This window comes from Hippopotamus amphibius, chromosome X (assembly GCF_030028045.1).
Source record: "Hippopotamus amphibius kiboko isolate mHipAmp2 chromosome X, mHipAmp2.hap2, whole genome shotgun sequence".
Lineage (NCBI taxonomy): Eukaryota > Metazoa > Chordata > Mammalia > Artiodactyla > Hippopotamidae > Hippopotamus > Hippopotamus amphibius.
The window spans coordinates 79174470-79193814 of record NC_080203.1 but is presented as its reverse complement, the minus strand read 5'-3'; the positions used below and the strand labels follow the sequence as shown (position 1 = coordinate 79193814).

At 40.0% G+C, this 19345-nt stretch overlaps 1 protein-coding gene and 1 pseudogene across 5 annotated transcripts in view; both read right to left on the bottom strand.

Moving 5' to 3' along the window:
* Positions 1-5589, bottom strand: part of OPHN1 (oligophrenin 1) — a 648185-nt gene extending 642596 nt beyond the window's left edge. For all 5 annotated transcript variants that reach the window (XM_057717522.1, XM_057717521.1, XM_057717520.1 and 2 more), the window contains exons 1-2: positions 5081-5589; positions 4782-4939 (exon numbers count right to left, since the gene is read on the bottom strand). In XM_057717522.1, coding sequence (XP_057573505.1) covers positions 4782-4935 — 154 coding nt within the window. In that variant the 5' untranslated portion in view covers positions 4936-4939; positions 5081-5589. The remainder of the gene's footprint in view (positions 1-4781; positions 4940-5080) is intronic.
* Positions 5590-5756: 167 nt separating this feature from the next.
* Positions 5757-19345, bottom strand: part of LOC130841501 (uncharacterized) — a 43839-nt pseudogene continuing 30250 nt past the window's right edge.

The following is a 19345-nucleotide window of genomic DNA, read 5'->3' as shown; positions in this document are numbered from 1 at the left end:
AAAGGTACAGATGAACCCAGTGACAGGGCAAGAATAAAGATGCAGATGTAGAGAATGGACCTGAGGACACGGGGCGGTGGGGGGCGCAAAGGGGAAGCTGGGACGAAGTGAGAGAGCAGCTTTGACATATATACACCACCAAATGTAAAACAGATAGCTCATGGGAAGTTCCTGCATAACATAAGGAGATAAACTCGATGATGGGTGATGACTTAGAGGGCCAGGATAGGGAAAGGTGGGAGGGAGTCGTGGGAGGGTGGGGATATGTGTATAAATACAGCTGATTCATTTTGGTGTACCTCAAAAATTGGCACAGCAGTGTAAATCAATTATATTCCAATAAAGAGCTTAAAAAAATTAAAGGAAAAAAAAAAAAAAGAATCCGCCTGCCAATGTAGGGGACACGGGTTCAATCCCTGGTCCAAGAAGATCCCACATGCCGCAGAGCAACTAAGCCTGTGGGCCATAACTACTGAGCCCACATGCCACAACTACTGAAGCCTGTGCACCAAGAGCCCATGCTCCACAACAAGAGAAGCCACCACAGTGAGAAGCCCCTGTACTGCAACAAGGAGTAGCCCCCACTCGCCACAACTAGAGAAAAGTGCAGCAATGAAGACACAACACAGCCAAGAAATTAATTAATTAATTAATTAATTAATAGACAAACAGGACCTATGCTTAATAAATTAATCATTACACACAGTTGTGACTAAAACCTTATCTAGAGCTCTGTACAACATCAGACATAAGTAGGAAATCAAGTTCCAACTAGCTTAATAACTAACAAAACTGCATCTGCTGACTGCCAGTAGTCTGACACTTACCGGTCAGTGGTCAGGCAATAGCCCCCAAGTCTTCTGGACCCTGACTCCACCCACCAGTGAGCCAGGACTAACCCTGCGGCCCCCTAGGGTTCTGTAGCCTGTTGCCGGTGACCAGCATCCAGCATCATCTGCACAAGGCAGGGCTGAAGGTAGAAATAATATTTAAAGATCCATGGGCACTAATTCTTCTTCTTACCCTTGAATGAAAATATTGCCTTTTTGACATTGAGTTTTCTTCAGGAAACGAGAGGACCTGATACTTGTAAACATTCCCTTAAAGGACACATAAAATTAGCATTTCTTGCATTTTAGATTTTACTTGAGTGGCAACAAAATTTCCCAGTCTAAAATGTCAGGTGCAACAAGTTTTGATCTTCCAGATCCAGGGGGATTCTAAGTGTCCCTGGCAGCTGTGACCCTCCCCACCTCACACACACACACACCAAGTAGGAAGCTTTCTAAAATATGATGAATCCACTTCCTCTTTGGGTGGGCACCTAACCTTTGATAAGTTTCTGCATCCTGGGAAAAAAATCGTGGATTTAAAACTACCTTATAGTAAACATATATGAGATCTCTTTTTCTAATCTGTGACCTGCCAGGAAGGCTTTGAAAAATGAATTGCATTAATAAGTTACCTAATGTTAACCTATTTTTGCAGTTTTGGATTAGAATCACTTGGCTATTTATATATTATCATTATAATGCACCTTTGGTTTTGATTTGATTTTTATTTTGGGGGGGTTTTGTATCCTTTGTCATAAGTGAATACTGTATGATTTTGTTTCTTTTCTATAATATTATTCTAATTTGACTTCAGTATGATGTTACCTCCATAAACTGAATTGTGAAGCTTTCTATATTTAACATATTGTACAATAGGCCCCCATTTGGATTTCCATCCAGGTTTTTCCACAGCGATCACTTCCTTTCCCATAAACCTTTTGTCTATACTTAGTGGAGTTTTTGCTACATACGAGATACTTGAGTGCCCACTTAACACTTACTGATTTAATAATTCACTGAACTAGCAATTCTGTAATGCTGCTGTTGAGATGCTTGCCTTCTCATCTCTAGGAAATAGAAAATCTCTAAAAAAAATAAACAAAAATGTGCTACTAGAGAACTTTGGGGTAATATAGTTTAATACCTTTGTTGTGTAGCTAGGGAAATAGAATGGTCCATAGAGGAGAAGGGCTATTGTTTTTAATCGCAGCAATATCATTTTTTTATTATTATCTTTTTTTAAGAACTTTTGTTGAGATATAATTGACATATAATAAACTGCATATAAAGCGTAAAAAAAAAACTGCAGCTGGTTTTTGTGGCATGATGCACCAGGTTTCATTGGTTCCTAGAAACACTAGCCAGTTGATATGATGATCAATTTAGTAAGTTAAATAAAAAGGTGCCAATAATTCTTCTTTACTTTTAATGCCAGACTCCAAATGACAAAATGAATCCACACACGTATACAAAATTAATTGCTGAGACACACCAATGTAGGGAATGACATTTTCCAACAAGATGACAGCAAAAATTTGTTTCCAACTACTTCTGCTTATGTATTTCCCCTTAGAAACCTACCAAAAAGCACACATTCACCAGCAGATATATTATTAACCTGAAGATATACTGTCAACAACTTACAATATTTAGCCATTTCCATTTACAAACTACATAATCCATAAACTCCTCTGAGCCTCAAAGCAACTCTGTGAGGTGCATATAATTACCCCCATTTTATATACAAAGTAAATGATTTGTGCCTTCTTATCCCCAAATGGTGATGCCAAGATTGTAACTTCTAACTCCAATTCCAGTGTTCTCTCTTCCTTTTTCCTCCACACAAAGCAAGAGTATACCTTTGTTTTGCGTCCATCTCACTAACTCTCAAAAAATCGCCGAGCTACCCAGTGTGAGGAAGCAGAGTGGGAGTATAAACATTACTGTGGTCAAGACAGTGGGAAACATCCCGCCTTGGCCTCTAGCAATTCACGTTTTTAGAATCATGCAACTTAAAGGAAAGAAATGGAGTGTGGGTTAGCTGCTGGGTTTTATTTCCCAACTGTCCTATTTTTGGCTTTCTATGTATACTCAAAAACAAAAACCACCAGAAGTATCAAGAAGCCCCCTGAGCCAAAATAACTCTTGGATCTTCTGCCCACATGCAAAGGTTTAAGCCTGCATAATTGCTGACTCTTACCACGTTTAATCTCAGAAAAGGAACTAATAAAAACCGCAACTTGCCCCTCAGTTAGAAAACTTTCATCCTTCCTCAAACATTTTATTCAACTGTTTATTTTTTCTTAAAAATCTTAATCTCTCTGATACACCTTACCTGCTCATTTTTTAGCACAAACCCTTTCAGCTTATCCTACACTTCACAAAGCCAGTCCCTTCCCGGGGATTAGATGAGCTTCATTTGACTGTGAATACTGCACCAAGCAGTTTACTGTAACACGTAAATAAAAAGAAAATCCAAACATTCCTCCCTTTTCCTTTCAGGAACCCTCACCTTTCTAACTACTTTTGTGGCACAACCTGCATATCTTTAACCTCTCAATGAACTCTATTAAGTGGCAATACACCCCAAAGCCCGGCCTAAAGCCTAAGGAACAGCATTTCAAATATCCCATCTTTAAGGTGCTGCCAAGAATTTACTCTTGTTCAGACTACAACAGGACAAAGCATTACATAGTTGAATTCAATCAAATGACCAGCAGGAACTTGGAAAACTTATATTCTGACCAAAGCGGGAAGACAACATATGGAGGGAAAGCACAGACTCCAAGGGGCAAATCAGGAGAGCTGCACAACAAACACCACTGCACTGTGGCTCCCAAGCCTTTCTCCCTGCTCTTGGTTGGCTGCATTTGCCTTAAGAAGGTCCCCATGCTTGACCAGACACAGTATTTGTGGGATAAATCCACTCAGAAAAAAAGTTATAGGCATACAGAACATATTTGCCAGTGACTTTGACTTTTATTTTTCATAATCATCTCTCAACCAAGAGAAAAAAATGAATTATCACCACCCATTCACTATCCTCCATTCTTCTGGGTATATACTTTGGCACAATGGACTGGTTTGCCCGAACTCTTATTGGGGATGTTTATTATTCTTTCTCTTACTCCAAGCCTTCTGCCAACTAGAAGAAATAAAAACTCTATACACAGTGGGGAAGCAGGAGAGTGTCCCACAGCTGTTAGCTGTGACCACTGGGAAAGTCAAGCTAGGTGAGGTTCCTTCAGCCAGGTGTCTCCCAACCTGAGCTCTGTACTATGCTCCCAGGGGGTTGGGCTCTTTCTGCCAAGGACTAGGCAGGTCTTCATTCCACCCTGGAGGATAAGTCAGTGGGATGTGAGGTCATTTAATAATTCTGAACTTAGACTAACCTTGACCAAAACCATAACTCAGTAACTTAAAGGAAAAAAAATCACTGGAGCAAAGGTGCTTTCCCTAAAAAACAACTTGCCATCGGAAATTTTTTGCTGCCCCCATACTTATCTGTAGCAACCAGACGCCAGGCAGGAACAAAACCCTGACTCAAGCTGCTGGCTTGAATTCCCAATGCTTTAGGAGGTGCTGGGGCACTTCCTTGGTCAGCTTGGCCTCATACATGGGTAGAAACATGTCTGACAGTAAAAGCAGACTGTCCCTTCAGAACGACAGTCTGACAAGAAAGGATAGTTGCAGGACAAGACGGTCCCTGGGACAGCTACAGATCCTGTCTTATAAGGCCAAGGCCACTAAAGTGAAAAGCCCCAATTCTAGTTCTAGCCACCACCTTCCACTTCTACTGACCCCATTCCAAAGTGTCGGGAAACCCATTCATCTCAGAGACCTGGGCTGGAATCACCCTAACCACCCCCCCTGCCCCCGTGGTGTGGAAGAGCTCAAAGGCCGGAGCCACCGGCTCAAGGAAACTGCTCATCCAAGCCTTCCACTTACTTCTCATTGCGCTGATAAGCGCGTTGCCGTCTTTGATCACGTCTTTGATGAATTTATTGGTCCTCTCCAGTTCCTGCTCATAACACTTGAGCCTCTCGCGGAAATCAGGGCTGTCCAGGTAGCAGTCGCTGAACTCCAGCGGGGGATGCCCCATGGTTCTGATGGCGTGAATGTTAAAGAGAGAGGAAAGACACAAAGACCATGAGCATCAGTTGCACCGTACGGGGAGAAGATGGGGTGTGCAGAGTGCAGGACCCGCTTACGAAGCTGTAACCTCCCTCCCTTTGGAGGACAGGTACCTGTTCAGATGAGATTCCTGGGGACAGCTGGCTGGTCTGTACCGGAAACGGGCTGCCCGGTGATTGCTTCAGGTGACTGGGAGAGCTAAACTAACGCAGTCGATCCCAGCGGGGTGCTGCCTAGCAAGTAGCTGGCCCCCTAGTCATCGCCCCCCTGACAGGCGGCAGAAACTGCAGCTCGTCTGGTCTCCGGAGACCGGCCGGATCCTTCCAGAGCAATTGCAAACGTGACACTTCGGCCCGCCCAGGGTGTGGGCGGGGGTGAGCGCCGGGAGTGGGAGGTGCCGCTCCTTGCTCCCAGCTGCCGAGCCAGCTGAAGATTTCCTTTGCCTAACTCCGCGGGCAACCCTGATTGCACTGTCCCCTCCCCCTTCTTAAAGCCAGCGCCTCCGCCCTGCCCCAGCGAAGCCCTCTTACGGAGCCTGGGTACTCGGGTTCCTTCAACTATGTCTTACTTGCACCCTAGGGTCTCGTTACCAGAGCCCTCCATCTCCCAAAGTATTTCCAGATCCAAGGGAGCCAGCCTGCTGTCCTGTTAAGCGCCGGAAGGGTTAAGCCGGGGCGGCAACGAAACGTAGCCTTCCTCCAAAGATGCCCGAGCGGGAAGAGGAGGGCAAGTGCGCGACGCACAATAGCTGCGGTAGCCCGACGCTTCCCTACGGAAACTGGGGAGCAATCAGCGCCCTAGACTCCAGCTGGAAAGCGTGGCGGCCTGGGAGATGTAGTCTTTCCGTTTCACGCCCGGTGGCTCCTCCCTGCGATCTCCCCACCACCGAGCCAGGGCGGCCGCTCTCGCAGAAAGGCATTCCCAGCCCGTCCCAGCTAATAAGTTGTCCCGGCCCAGCCTCGCGGGGCAGCAGCGTCCAGCACTTGAGTCTTCCTGGAAAGCTTCCAAAACTGGAACGAGCAAGAACCCGGGAGGGATCGATTGTGGAAGGCTGTCTCTCATTTCTCATTATTTGGCTGGATTGTTTGTTGTTTTTCCTTCCTCTCTTTCCAGCCTCCCTCTGACCGACCCACTTCTTTTCCTCTTCCCCTTCCCATTTCTACTGGTCCTAGAACTCTAATTCCCATGGGCCTTCTACCTTCAGGGTTGACTCTTGCTCTTGGATCATTCCATGTTAAGCTCACAACACCCTGCCAGAGAAAGGGAGGCCATAATTAGGAGTTCATTTTTCCCTGAATAGGACCTCAAAGCGTGGTTTTTGTGATCCAACTCATCGCATTGCTTGTTGATTAAAGCACATGATTTTCCATGTGTAAGTGGAAAAGCTATGAAGAGGATGTTATAAATTGTCTTGCAGCTTCCCTGAGAGGCCTCTTGTCCATTGTCTATTGTAGGAGAACTGGGGCTACTTTTACAGGTGGCTGACTTGAGATTAAGAGTACCTAGGGGCTGGAAAATAGTGTGTACACGGGCAAAAAGATTCATTTTAATTTTGGAGAAGCGTTTAGATTACATTGCCCTGTGAAGAAAGGCAAGAAAATCCAGGGGGCTTCCCTGTTGGCACAGTGGTTAAGAATCCTCCTGCCAACCCAGGGGAAACAGGTTCCAGCCCTGGTCGGGGAAGATCCCACATGCCCCAGAGCAGCTAAGCCCATGTTCCAAAACTACTGAGCCCATGTGCCGCAACTACTGAGCCCACACACCACAACTACTGAAGCACATGTGCCTAGAACCCATGCTCGGCAACAAGAGAAGCCACCGCAATAAGAAGCCTGCCCACCGCAAGGAAGAGTAGCCCCCGCTCTCCACAGCTGCAGAAAGTCGGTGTGCAGCAACGAAGATCCAACACTGCCAATAAAATTTTTTAAAAATAAATTAATTCATTAAAAAAAAAAAAGAAAAGCCAGAACTGAAGGGGATTATAAATAGGGTAATAATGGCTACCCCACCTGTATTGGTATCCTATTACTGCTGTAACAAACTACCCCAACCTTGATGACTTGAAATAGCACAGATCTATTATCTTACACTTCTGGTAGTCAGAAATTAAAAATAGACCTCTGTAGGCCAAAATCAAGATGTCAGAAGGGTTGTGTTCCTTTCTGGAGGCTATCTAGGGGAGAATCCATTTCCTTGCCTTTTCCAGCTTCTGGAAGCTGTCAGCATCCCCTGACTTATAGACCCCTTCCTCCATCTTCAAAGCCAGCAATGGCCAGTCAAGTCTCTCTCCCACTGCATCACTTTGACAATGACTCTCCTGCGTCCCTGTTTCTCGTATAAGGACCCACCAAATAAACCAGGATAATCTCCCCATCTCAAGATCTTTAACTTAAATCTGCAAAGTCCTTTAGTCAAGTAAGATGACATAGTCACAGGTTCTAGGGATTAGGACATGGACACCTATGGGGGAAACATTATTTACCTTCCACACAATCTATAACCAACATCGCTGTTCCTCCAGACAATCTTATGAGTTTAGTGTTATTATTATACCCATTTAAAGACGAGAGTGCTGAATTGAAGGGAGGTTAAGTGACTTGCCTAAGGATACACAGCTAGTTTGAACTTGAGTCTACCCCGCTCTTTTTTTTTTCTCAGTCATTTTTTTTTTTGAGTGTACAACTTGTTTTTTTTTTTTTTTCTTCTTAGTGATATATATATGGCAATCCCAATCTCCCAATTCATTTCCCCCACTCTCTCCGCTTTCCCCACTTGGTGTCCATATGTTTGTTCTCCACATCTGTGTCTCTATTTCTTCCTTGCAAACCAGTTGATTTGTACCATTTTTCTATATTCTGCATATATGTGTTAATATACGATATTTGTTTTTCTCTTTCTGACTCACATCACTCTGTATGACAGTCTCTAGGTCCATCCATGTCTCTACAAATGTCCCAGTTTCATTGCTTTTTACAGCTGAATAATATTCCATTGTATATATGTACCACATCTTTTTAATCCATTCATCTGTTGATGGATATTTAGGTTGCTTCCATGTCCTGGCAATTGTAAATAATGCTGCAATGAACATTGGGGTGCATGTGTCTTTTTGAATTATGGTTTCCTCTGGGTAGATACCCAGGAGTGGGATTGCTGGGTCATATGGTAATTCTATTTTTAGTTTTCAAGGAACCTCCATACTGTTCTCCATAGTGGCTGTATCAATTTACATTCCCACCAACAGTGCAAGAGGGTTCCCTTTTCTCCACACCCTCTCCAGCATTTACTGTTTCTAGATTTTCGGATGATGCCCATTCTAACCAGTGTGAGGTGATACCTGATTGTAGTTATGATTTGCATTTCTCTAATAGTTAGTGATGTTGAGCAGCTTTTCATGTGCCTCTTGGCCATCCATATGTCTTCTTTGGAAAAAATGCCTATTTAGATCTTCTGCCCATTTTTTGATTGGGTTGTTTGTTGTTTTGCAAATATTTTCTCCCATTCTGAGGGTTGTATTTTCGTATTGTTTATAGTTTCCTTTGCTGTGCAGAAGCTTTGAAGTTTCATTAGGTCCCACTTATTTATTTTTGTTTTTATTTCCATTACTCTAGGAGGGGGGTCAAAAAAGATGTTGCTGTGATTTATGTCGAAGAGTGTTCTTCCTATATTTTCCTCTAGGAGTTTTATAGTGTCTGGCCTTGCATTTAGGTCTTTATATAAATCCATTTTGAGTTTATTGTTGTGTATGGTGTTAGGGAGTGTTCTAATTTCATTCTTTTACGTGTAGCTGTCCAGTTTTCCCAGCACCACTTATTGAAGAGGCTGCCTTTTCTCCATTGTATATCCTTGCCTCCTTTGTCATAGATTAGTTGACCATAGTTTATCTCTGGGCTTTCTATCCTGTTCCATTGATCTATATTTCTGTTTTTGTGCCATTACCATACTGTCTTGATCGCTGTAGCCTTGTAGTATAGTTTGAATTCAGGGAGCCTGATTCCACCAACTCCATCTTTCCTTCTCAACATTGCTTTGGCTATCCGGGTTCTTTTGCGTTTCCATACAAATCGTAAAATTTCTTGTTCTAGTTCTATGAAAAATGCCATTGGTAATTTGATAGGGATTGCATTGAATCTGTAAATTGCTTTGGGTAGTATAGTCATTTTCACAATGTTGATTCTTCCAATCCAAGAACATGGTATATCTCTCCATCTGTTTGTGTCATCTTTGATTTCTTTCATTAGTGTCTTATAGTTTTCTGAGTACAGGTCTTTTACCTCCTTGGTTAGGTTTATTCCTAGGTATTTTATTCTTTTTGTTGCAATGGTGAATGGGATTGTTTCCTTAATTTCTCTTTCTGATCTTTCATTGTTAGTGTATAGAAATGCAAGAGATTTCTGTGTGTTAATTTTGTGAGCCTACTCTGCTCTTTACAACTACACTATATTGCAGTAATGATCAAGAGTCCAATGAGGAAACACTCTCTGTGAATTAATAGATAGCCACATCCCAGGAAAGGATTTTATTTCCTACTCTTTTATCTTTATGAGAAAATGTCCATTTTCTTTAAAAACACCAATGCAGGTACTAAGGGAAGATGCCCAGTGAATGGGTACATGGGCTTTCATTGTAGGAAGGTTCCCTATAGCATTCATTAACTAATTCTACAAACATTTGTTGAACACCTGCTATATGCCTTGACTTACAGAGCCTATGCCTATATTTTCACCATGATGAACATTATTGTTGACATTATTGTCATTAGGGATCATCTAACTCTCTATACTCAAAATGTTTTACAGTCATCCATGCTATCCTGTATCTAGACAATGAAACTACAGTGCAGAGGAACACAAGTGCCCTGGACCAAATACCAAGGAAGAAAGGGCGTTAAAATTGGAACTCGGTCCTTCAGATAATAGCAGCATTAACTGAGTGTTATCCTAGATGCTTTCCACACATTATACCTAACCCTGACAACACTCCCTATAGGATTGGGGTCTTCAGATTTTTATTCACATAACTCCTAAAAGTTTGTTGAGAAGCTGTGTACTCCCTCACACATTTTTAAGTTGACATCTAAATTTTTCATCATGTTTAAACAGTTGCAAGAGGTATAATTTCTAGCATACTATACATATTGACAATTTAAAATAAAACTGTTGTATTACAAGTTTAAAGATATTCATTGGATTCTAGAAACCAGGGCAATCTGATGCCCACCATCAAATATTAAACACAAAAGTGTAAACCTTTCTTTAACCTTCAGAAAATATACTGTTTCTTTTTTCTCCTTGAAATCAAATATCAATTACATTCTTCCTAAGAATCATAATCTATCATAATATATTTTTATACTTGAACATCCCCTATTGATCTTCATATTGAATTTCTCTGCAACAAAATATGTCCATAAACAGAAATTGAATTATCTTTATTTCCTCATGACCATAAGCCTCCAAGTATAAAAAGTCTTCTGGATTGAGTTATAGTTGCAATTATTATGCATACATGATAGGTAAAAATAGCATGAAGATATTATACATTGTGATTATTATTAAACATAAAACATAAAATTTTATTTGAAATGCATCTGTTAGTGAGATGGATGAGGAAGAGGTAGGTTATAGGGCCTTGAGTTAAAGAAGATTCCTGGACATGAATATTTGAAATTGTTGCTTTATTTAGCCCCAAGGGTTTTTACAGCCTGGGTCAAAGTATCACAGTAAGATTACTGACCTTTGAAAGGTATGCTTTCCTTTTTAAAGACTGAGAAAAAGAGGTGGGAAAGGCAAATCATTTTTAGCAAATAGGACTAAAGGAATTTGATGATTTGGAAATTGGTTCTCTTTCAGCTTTACTCAATATTACCAAAACCTGGAAGGAACCAAGATGTCCTTCAGTAAGTGAATGGATAAATAAACTGTGGTACATCCATGGAATGGAATATCATTCAGCACTAAAAAGAAATGAACTATCATGATCTCACTTATATGTGGAATCTAGAAAAAGGGTACAAATGAACTTATTTATAAAACAGAAGTAGAGTCACAGATGTAGCAAACAAACTTATGGTTACTGGGGGGAAGTTGGGGGGATGGGATAAATTGGGAGATTCAGATTGACATATACACACTACTATATATAAAATAAGGACCTACTGTATAGCACAGGGAACTCTACTCAATACTCTGTAATGACCTATATGGGAAAAGAATCTAAGAAAGAGTGGATATATGTATATGTATAACTGATTAGCTTTGCTGTACAGCAGAAACTAACACAACCTTGTAAATCAACTATACTCCAATACAAATTAAAAAAAAAAAAAGAAATGAGCTATCAAGGCATGAAAAAACATGGAGGAAACAAAGGCACATATTACTAAGTGAAAGAAGCCAATCTGAAAAGACTACATGCGGTATGATGCCAACTATGTGATATTCTGGAAAAGGCAAACTACAGAGACAGTAAAAAGATCAATGGTTGCCAGGGTTGTGGGAGGGGAAAGAGAGATGAATAAGTGGAGTCCCAGAAGATTTTTTACAGCAATGAAAATACTCTATATATTACAATGGTGGATACATTTCATTATACGTTTGCCCAAACCTATAAAATGTACACCACCAAGAGTGAACCCTAATGTAGACTATGGACTTTGAGTGATTATGATGTAGGTTCAATGTACGAGGGTGAGTCAAAAATTATCCACACTCTGACTGTAGAATTTACTTTAATTAACTTTTAGAAAAGACAAATACATCATTTTTTGACATAATCTCCTTGCTTTTCAATACACTTTTTCCATCTGTCAACAAGCTTTCTTATTCCCTCATAAAAAATGTTTTAGGCGGAGCTGCAAGCCACAAATGCATGGCTGTCTTCACTTCTTCATCAGGAGTGAATCTTCGTCCTCGTAAGGCTGCTTTCAGGGGCCCAAACAGGTGAAATACCGATGGAACAAGAATGGGACTATAGAGGGGATGCTTTAACACCTCAAAATGAAGTTTTTTCAGAGTGTCGACAGTGTGGGAAGAAGTGTATATTGCACAAAAAGTCTTCGATAAATAACACCAGGTACCCCCTCAGATCACAAAAAATGAATCCCTGCACACTGCTCTTCTTTCATGCAAATCACAAGTAGGGCATCCATTTTTGCTCACACCACAGTTACAAATGAACTGAAATAACACGTTCATACCTGCACAACAGTGACTGGGGAGACAGTAGCCTTGAACGGAAAGCACTGATAAGACAATGCAGCCAACAGAAGTTTTAATATAACCACAGTTCAGATAATTTTTGACTCACCCTCGTAGGTTCATTAAATGTGGTACTCTGGTGGGGGATCTTGATAATAAGGGGAAGTTATGCATGTCTTGGAGGCAGGGGTATATGGGAAATCTCTGTACCTCCCTCTCAATTTTTGTAACCCTAAAACTGCTCTAAAAATGAAGTCGTTAAAATTTTGGGTGGGGGGACAGAAATTCTATTTCCCCTGCTTCTTGTATGTCAAAGTAATACCACCTCCACAGTCTTAATTCAGGAGAAATATCTTTCCTAAAGAATCATTCTATTTCCACTGTAATGCTGTGGGAAAAAATACTGAGTTTGAAGAAATATAGGTAATACAGACCTGAAGTTGAGTCTGACTCCACCCTTTAGAAGCTCTTGACCTGAACAAGTCATGTAAACTCTCCTTGGAATAGTATCTTCTTCACAAATTTTTCTAAGGATTAACCATAGATTATGTATGTGGAAGTGCCTGGCACAATAACTCCTCAATAAATGTTGGTTGATTGTAATGCTTTTTCATTGTTCTTGTTCTGCTGGACAGCACCAGAAGCAGGGAGGAGTCAGATTGCTCACAATGATATTCCTAGAAAAAACATAACTATATTTAGAAGAACAGAACTTGATCCCTGTTCATTATCATCACAGGAAACAAAAAAGCCATATTCAGAGTAATTTACATTTCAACTCACATGGAAACTCTAGTCTGGTTTGTGGTGTACTTATTATGCTATCTCAACTTTCAGGCCACTCCCAGGGTCTTCAGCTTTGCAACATGGCCAGCACTTTCAGGGTGTAAGAACTAGTACCTGAAATTCTCGAGTTAATCATTTTAGTGGATTACTCCAAGTTGAAGTTGCCGGACAGCTGAAAGTCTCAACAATGTTCAGCTCAGGTCATCCAGGATAGGATCTTACCAGCTTGATGTGTCTGTCTGTCCATCCTTCATGCTGGAATAAGAACCAGAGTGAATCAGAAGAGAGGAAAAGTAAAAAAAAAAAACAGATGTTATAGATTTTTAGGAAATGCAACTTACTTGCCCAAGAAAACCAAATAAATATCCAATATTAACTTAATATGCCAGTTTCTATTTCATCTCTCCCATCTGGGGCCACAGCTAGCTTTATTAAAATATTTCTTTACGGTGCTCATTAATCATTTGCTCTTCTCAGGACTTCCCTGGTGGCACAGTGCTTAAGAATCCTCCTGCCAATGCAGGGGACACGGGTTCAATCCCTTGTCCGGGAAGATACCACATGCCACAGAGCAACTAAGCCTGTGTGCCACAACTACTGAGCCTGTTATACAGCTTGCGAGCCACGGCTATTGAGCCCACATGCCACAACTACTGAAGCCCGCACATCTAGAGCCCATGCTCAGCAGCAAGAGAAGCCACAGCAATGAGAAGCTCAAGCACTCCAATGAACAGCAGCCCCCGCTCGCCACAACTAGAGAAAGCCTGTGTGCAGCAACAAAGACCCAACACAACCAATAAATAAATAAATAAATAAATAAATAAATAAATTTTTAAAAATCATTTGCTGTTCTCCACATATGAAAAATTAAATGAGTTCTCTTTAAAATGGTCTGGGAGGGCTTCTTAGGTGGTGCAGTGGTTGAGAATCCTCCTGCCAATGCAGGGACACGGGTTTGATCCCTGCTCCAGGAAGATCCCACATGCTGAGGAGCAACTGAGCCGGTGCGCCACAACTATTGAGCCTGCGCTTTAGAGCCCATGAGCCACAACTATTGAGCCCATGTGCTGCAACTACTGAAGCCCATGCGCCTAGAGCCCATGCTCCGCAACAAGAGAAGCCACGGCAATGAGGAGCCCGCGCAGCACAACGAAGAGTAGCCCCCACTAACCACAACTAAAGAAAGCCTGCACACAGCAAAAAAAGACCCAACACAGCCAATAAAATAAATAAATAAATAAGTTTATTTAAAAAAAAATAAAATAAAATGGTCTGGGAGACTGTGAAGAAAGATAATTTCCCAAATCACATTTTTTAGGCTTTGGTAATTTACGAGATGTGTTTAAAACGTTTTTATCTTTATCCTAAAGAGATAAAGCAAAATATTATAACCCTGTGCTTCTTATAACAAATCCTGAAGGGTTTTGTCTTAAATTTTACAATCCTTCTTTCACAAAACGGTAGAGGAGATACAGGAATTAATCGTCCTGTGTCAGTAACAAGAAGAGCAACTGAGAGGAAATAGGGATGAGAAGTAGAGGGAGAGGGGGCAGCACGGAATGATGACTTCTCTTAAATCAGACATGTTACATACATGATCTTGTTTACTTTGCATAACAACTCAGTGAGGAATGTTCTATTGTCACCTTCATTTTACAGATGAGGCATCTGAAACTCAGAGAAGTTAAGCTGCTTGGCTAAGGTCACCCAGAACATAAATGTTGTACCTGAGGTTTAAATCCAGGTCTGAATCTGAAGCCATTTTTGCCATTGCATTATAATGCCTTCCAATCTAATACATCAATATCTAATCTCTATTTCCTCCTGCTTATGTGACTGGATGTGCTTAGTACTAGAATATGGAAAAAATAGTTTAGGGTCATAATTTATTGATAGTTGCAGCAACTTATTTTAAATTATCCAAGGTTTAATATTAACAAGGGAAATATGTTGAACTTCTCTGAAGAGCTAGCTGACAGCTCTGGCTCTCATGTTGCATATGCCCAACCCTCTAGAATTTCCAGACTTGCAATGCATAGAACATAAGACAATGCGCATATCAGCTCCCCACAACCCCACCACATGGCTAGTCTTGACCCTAGTTCTATCCTAGCCTAAATCCTGTACTACTGTTGGCCCCATTCCCAGCCCCACTCTTGACTCGCCCATTCTCTGCTTTGACTGGACTTGACCTAGTTTCTTTCCTGAGCCTAAGTCAAGATTTTAGGAGCTATAAGTGACAAATGGTGAATGAAGGGAAAATCCTTTTCCAAAGCTTTTTTTACATCCAACTCTTCACTTACCTTCCCCTTTCAGAAAGAAGAACAAAGAAACCCAAAAGTGAGCAGAAGGAAAGAAATCATAAAGATCAGAGCAGAAATAAATGAAAAAGAAAGGAAGGAAGCCATAGCAAAAATTAATAAAACTTCCCCCTTCAGGTCTCCCCTTATGATGTTTATTTTTAATTATTTATTTTATTTATTTTATTTTGTTTTATTTTATTTTTTGGCTGCATTGGGTCTTCATTGCTATGCACCAGCTTTCTCTGGTTGTGGCAAGTGGGGACTACTCTTCATTGTGGTGCATGGGCTTCTCATTATGTTGGCTTCTCTTGTTGTGCAACATGGGGTCTAGGCACGCGGACTTCAGTAGTTGCAGCACATGGACTCAGTAATTGTGGCTCACGGGCTCCAGAGCTCAGGCTGAGTAGTTGTGGTGCACAGGCTTAGTTGCTCCTCAGCATGTGGAATCTTCCCAGATCAGGGCTCGAATCCATGTCCCCTGCATTAGCAGTCGGATTCTTAACCACTGCGCCACCAGGGAAGCCCCATGATGTTGTGTGTGTGTGTGTGTGTGTGTGTGTGTGTGTGTGTGTGTGAAAAAGCCATCAATGTTAGCTTTAAATATGTAATCTATTTTAATCTATGTGATTATCCACCAAATTTTTTATTCATAGGATTCACTGTTTTCATAACACTTTCTTACTAGCAAGTCCATATCAAAGCTGTCTGTTGGTAAGAACCTGGGGATTTTCTCCTTGTGGCCATTTTCTCTGTTTATTTTGATTCCCAGTTAGCCACATTATAAGGATGGTGAAAGCATGGCTGTTTACTTTTATACTCCCAGAAACTTCTATACTTTTACTTTTATACTGCCATCCCAGTACAGCCTGCTGTACATCCCATTTTCCAGCATCTTAGAAGATAATATGATCTTCTGAAGGGTCAGAAACTTCCCAACAGTTCCTAGAAGCTCCTACTGAATAGTAGAACCTTAATCATAATCTTCTACCAATGATCCTTGAATTTTGGTTTGTGTAAGAATCACCTAGGGTGCTTGTTGAAAATGTAGATTTTCTTACACACATCTCTCACAGTGAGCCTGATGATATGATATGGATTCAGGTATGGGCTGAGGCCAGGTAATACGGACTGAGGCCTAGAAATAAGGAATAACAAAATGGGGGGAAAGAGAACTTAGGTGAGTCCTCAGGAAATCTTAATTTTAAACAAGTACCACACATGATTCTGATGAAGGGAGTCCACAATTCAGTCATTCAATCTTATGCATAGATAAGGGGTTTTATGCATTAAACACTGGTTGAGAAATGAGAGTCCTCATACAATGATTTTGATTAATAACATGAATAGAAGTTTTTACTCCTCCTTTTGGCAACATTTAGGCTTTCTGGCTTCCATACTAGTTCATCTTTCATCTGATTCTAACACTTAAATTAACATGATTAAATAACTGTGGCATTTGTGTAACATTTTTGTGTGTGGGTAACATTTTATATGTGGTCATTTTTACTCATAGCACATAGCACATTACATACTTTTTAACAGAATTGCTAGAATGAAAACTTGAGAAAAATAAAACAACTAAAATATTTTCCAGCAGGTTTCCGGTCTTGGGGGTGATAAACCATGAAAAAGACTTCAGGCAATTGAGCCTAGCAAAGTTATTTTAGTTTCTCTTTAAGGAAACAATATGAGATAAAACATGCAATTATTTTGAATCTTTAAATCCCTTTCTTATTTTCGTCAATAAAAGAAGCAGTAGACAAATGTTCAGAATAAAGTCACTGACTGCAAGTGAATACACATTCATAGTTAAAGTAAAATATTAAGATATAAAAGATTTTAATAAAGTATTCTTCAACAATATGAATTTCTCCTTTTTTCCAAAATCAGCAATAATTGACTTTTAGTAATTTTATAAATGGACACAACACACAATGGACACCAAAGTGGTTGTCTAAAGAAGGCAAAAGTGTGGTGGCAATGCTTGGCAAGGACCCAATACATGCCAATTATTCTTTTTCTCTCTTTGTTAAAACAACATTACCACAGGAAGGAGAGTGGTTTCAGAAACTTAGTAAAAATGAATTGTGGGTGAATTCACATTTCAACCTTCAAAAGTCTTGATTAGGCCACTATGTTACTCTACTTCTTAGTCTTAAGATGAACAACTTTGGATTTTAAGTTAATGTTAAATACAGAAAGGTAGGGAAAGCATTAACATTTACTACGTCCAAGACACCTACTTAACCACTACAACAACAATCATCCTTTGAGGTAGGAATGTCATTCCTCATTCTCCAGATGAGGAAACTGAAGCTTAGAAAGATGAGGTAATTTGTCCAGTCACACAGCTTGGAAGTGGTTGAACTGGGAATCAAATGTAGCTCCTGGGACCCCAGGACCTCACTCTTAACTATTATGCTAGCCTGCCTCTGTGCTGAGATATCATTTTCATTACATTGGACAAACTTTAAAAGCTTGCTAAACACTGATGTTGACAAAGAGAGACAGGAGTTCTCATAGACGGACTGTGGGAATGTAAACTGGTATGAACGTTTTGGAAGGCAATTTGGTAGTATCTACCAGAATTTTAAATGCATATTCCCCTTGATCCAATAGTTTTACTTTTAGTAATTTGTACTATAGATCACCACAGAAACATGAAAAGATATGGACAAACATATTCACTATAGCATTATTTTGGAGTAGCCAATCTAGAAATCCCTGAAATGACTATTATGGGACTGGATATACAAATAATGTACACCCATGTGATGGGAGATTATACACACATAAAGAGAATGAATTAGTATGGTCCAAGGTATGTAAGTGAACAAAACTGGTTGAAAACTAGTTTCACATTAGTATCTAGAGTATGATCATTCTGTGTGTTTTATATTATATATTATAATTTGTAATATATATAAATTGTATCAATAAAATGGGACTGGGTACATTTGTGCATGTATCTATTTACAAATGGTTTTAATGGCCTTGATTTGGGGTAGTGGAAATGGGATTGAGAGAAAGGGGACTTTTCATTTTACACCCTTCTGAAATGTTTGAAATGTTACTATGAGCGTAACTTATTAAAAATGAAATTAAGACAGAAAAACAAAAACAAAAAATCAAGGAGCATCATTTAATTCAGTACCAAAAGAAATATTTTGACCATGAACATAGTAAGAAATACAGTACATCATAGAACAGAACATACATATAAGTAACTAAAGTTTCACAAAATACTGCATAGCCTGTGCTCTACTATTTTCTACTCTATTTCATTTTTTTAAAAATTTTCCTCACTACCCACTAAAATGATTTTATATCCCAAAGTAAACCTTGACTAGTCCTGCTGATGTAGGTGCCGACCCCATTAAGCACCATGATCCAGAAGGGGGCCTAATTTACACAAACAGACCATCTCCAGCCAGCCCAGTGCTTACCTAACGCACAAACTCAGATATTCCCAGCCAATCAACACCACTCAGAGACTATGCTTTCCTAAAATAGGACAGATAAAGTCTATGATCTTTTGACTTTTAAAGATTTATCCCATTCCTCCTATTCCCAGCCTCATATCCCAGAACCTACCTAGACTATACTGAATTGGGTTACCTGCTTGGCAGTAAAACTTTTTCACTCAATTGTTGCTCTTTGTTTTTTAATTTAACAAACCTCTAATGATTTACAATCTGTATTTGACAAACACTGATCTAATTCACTAGGAAACTAAAAAAAAAGTTGGTTCCCTTGCTCATTCATTTTAATACAATTTTTTTGTTTCATTCTCAATGTACTATCAGTTCACATAATTAAATTTTTATTTGCCCTACTCATACAATAGTTTTCATATTCCTGATTTACTTATTTTGAGATTGTGCAAAGCAAGACCAAGCTTTCCTCTAGCCAGCAATAACATTAAAAAAAACCCCACTGAACCCAAAGATGTGCAGAGAGTTTGGCTGACGAGGAAATTTAAGAAGAGGTATTAGACTAAGCACAACCAAATTTAAAATTTTACACCATGTGGTTAAGAAAATTCTCACTTAATTTTTGTGGTTGATGTGAGCTTATGTAAAACTGCCTT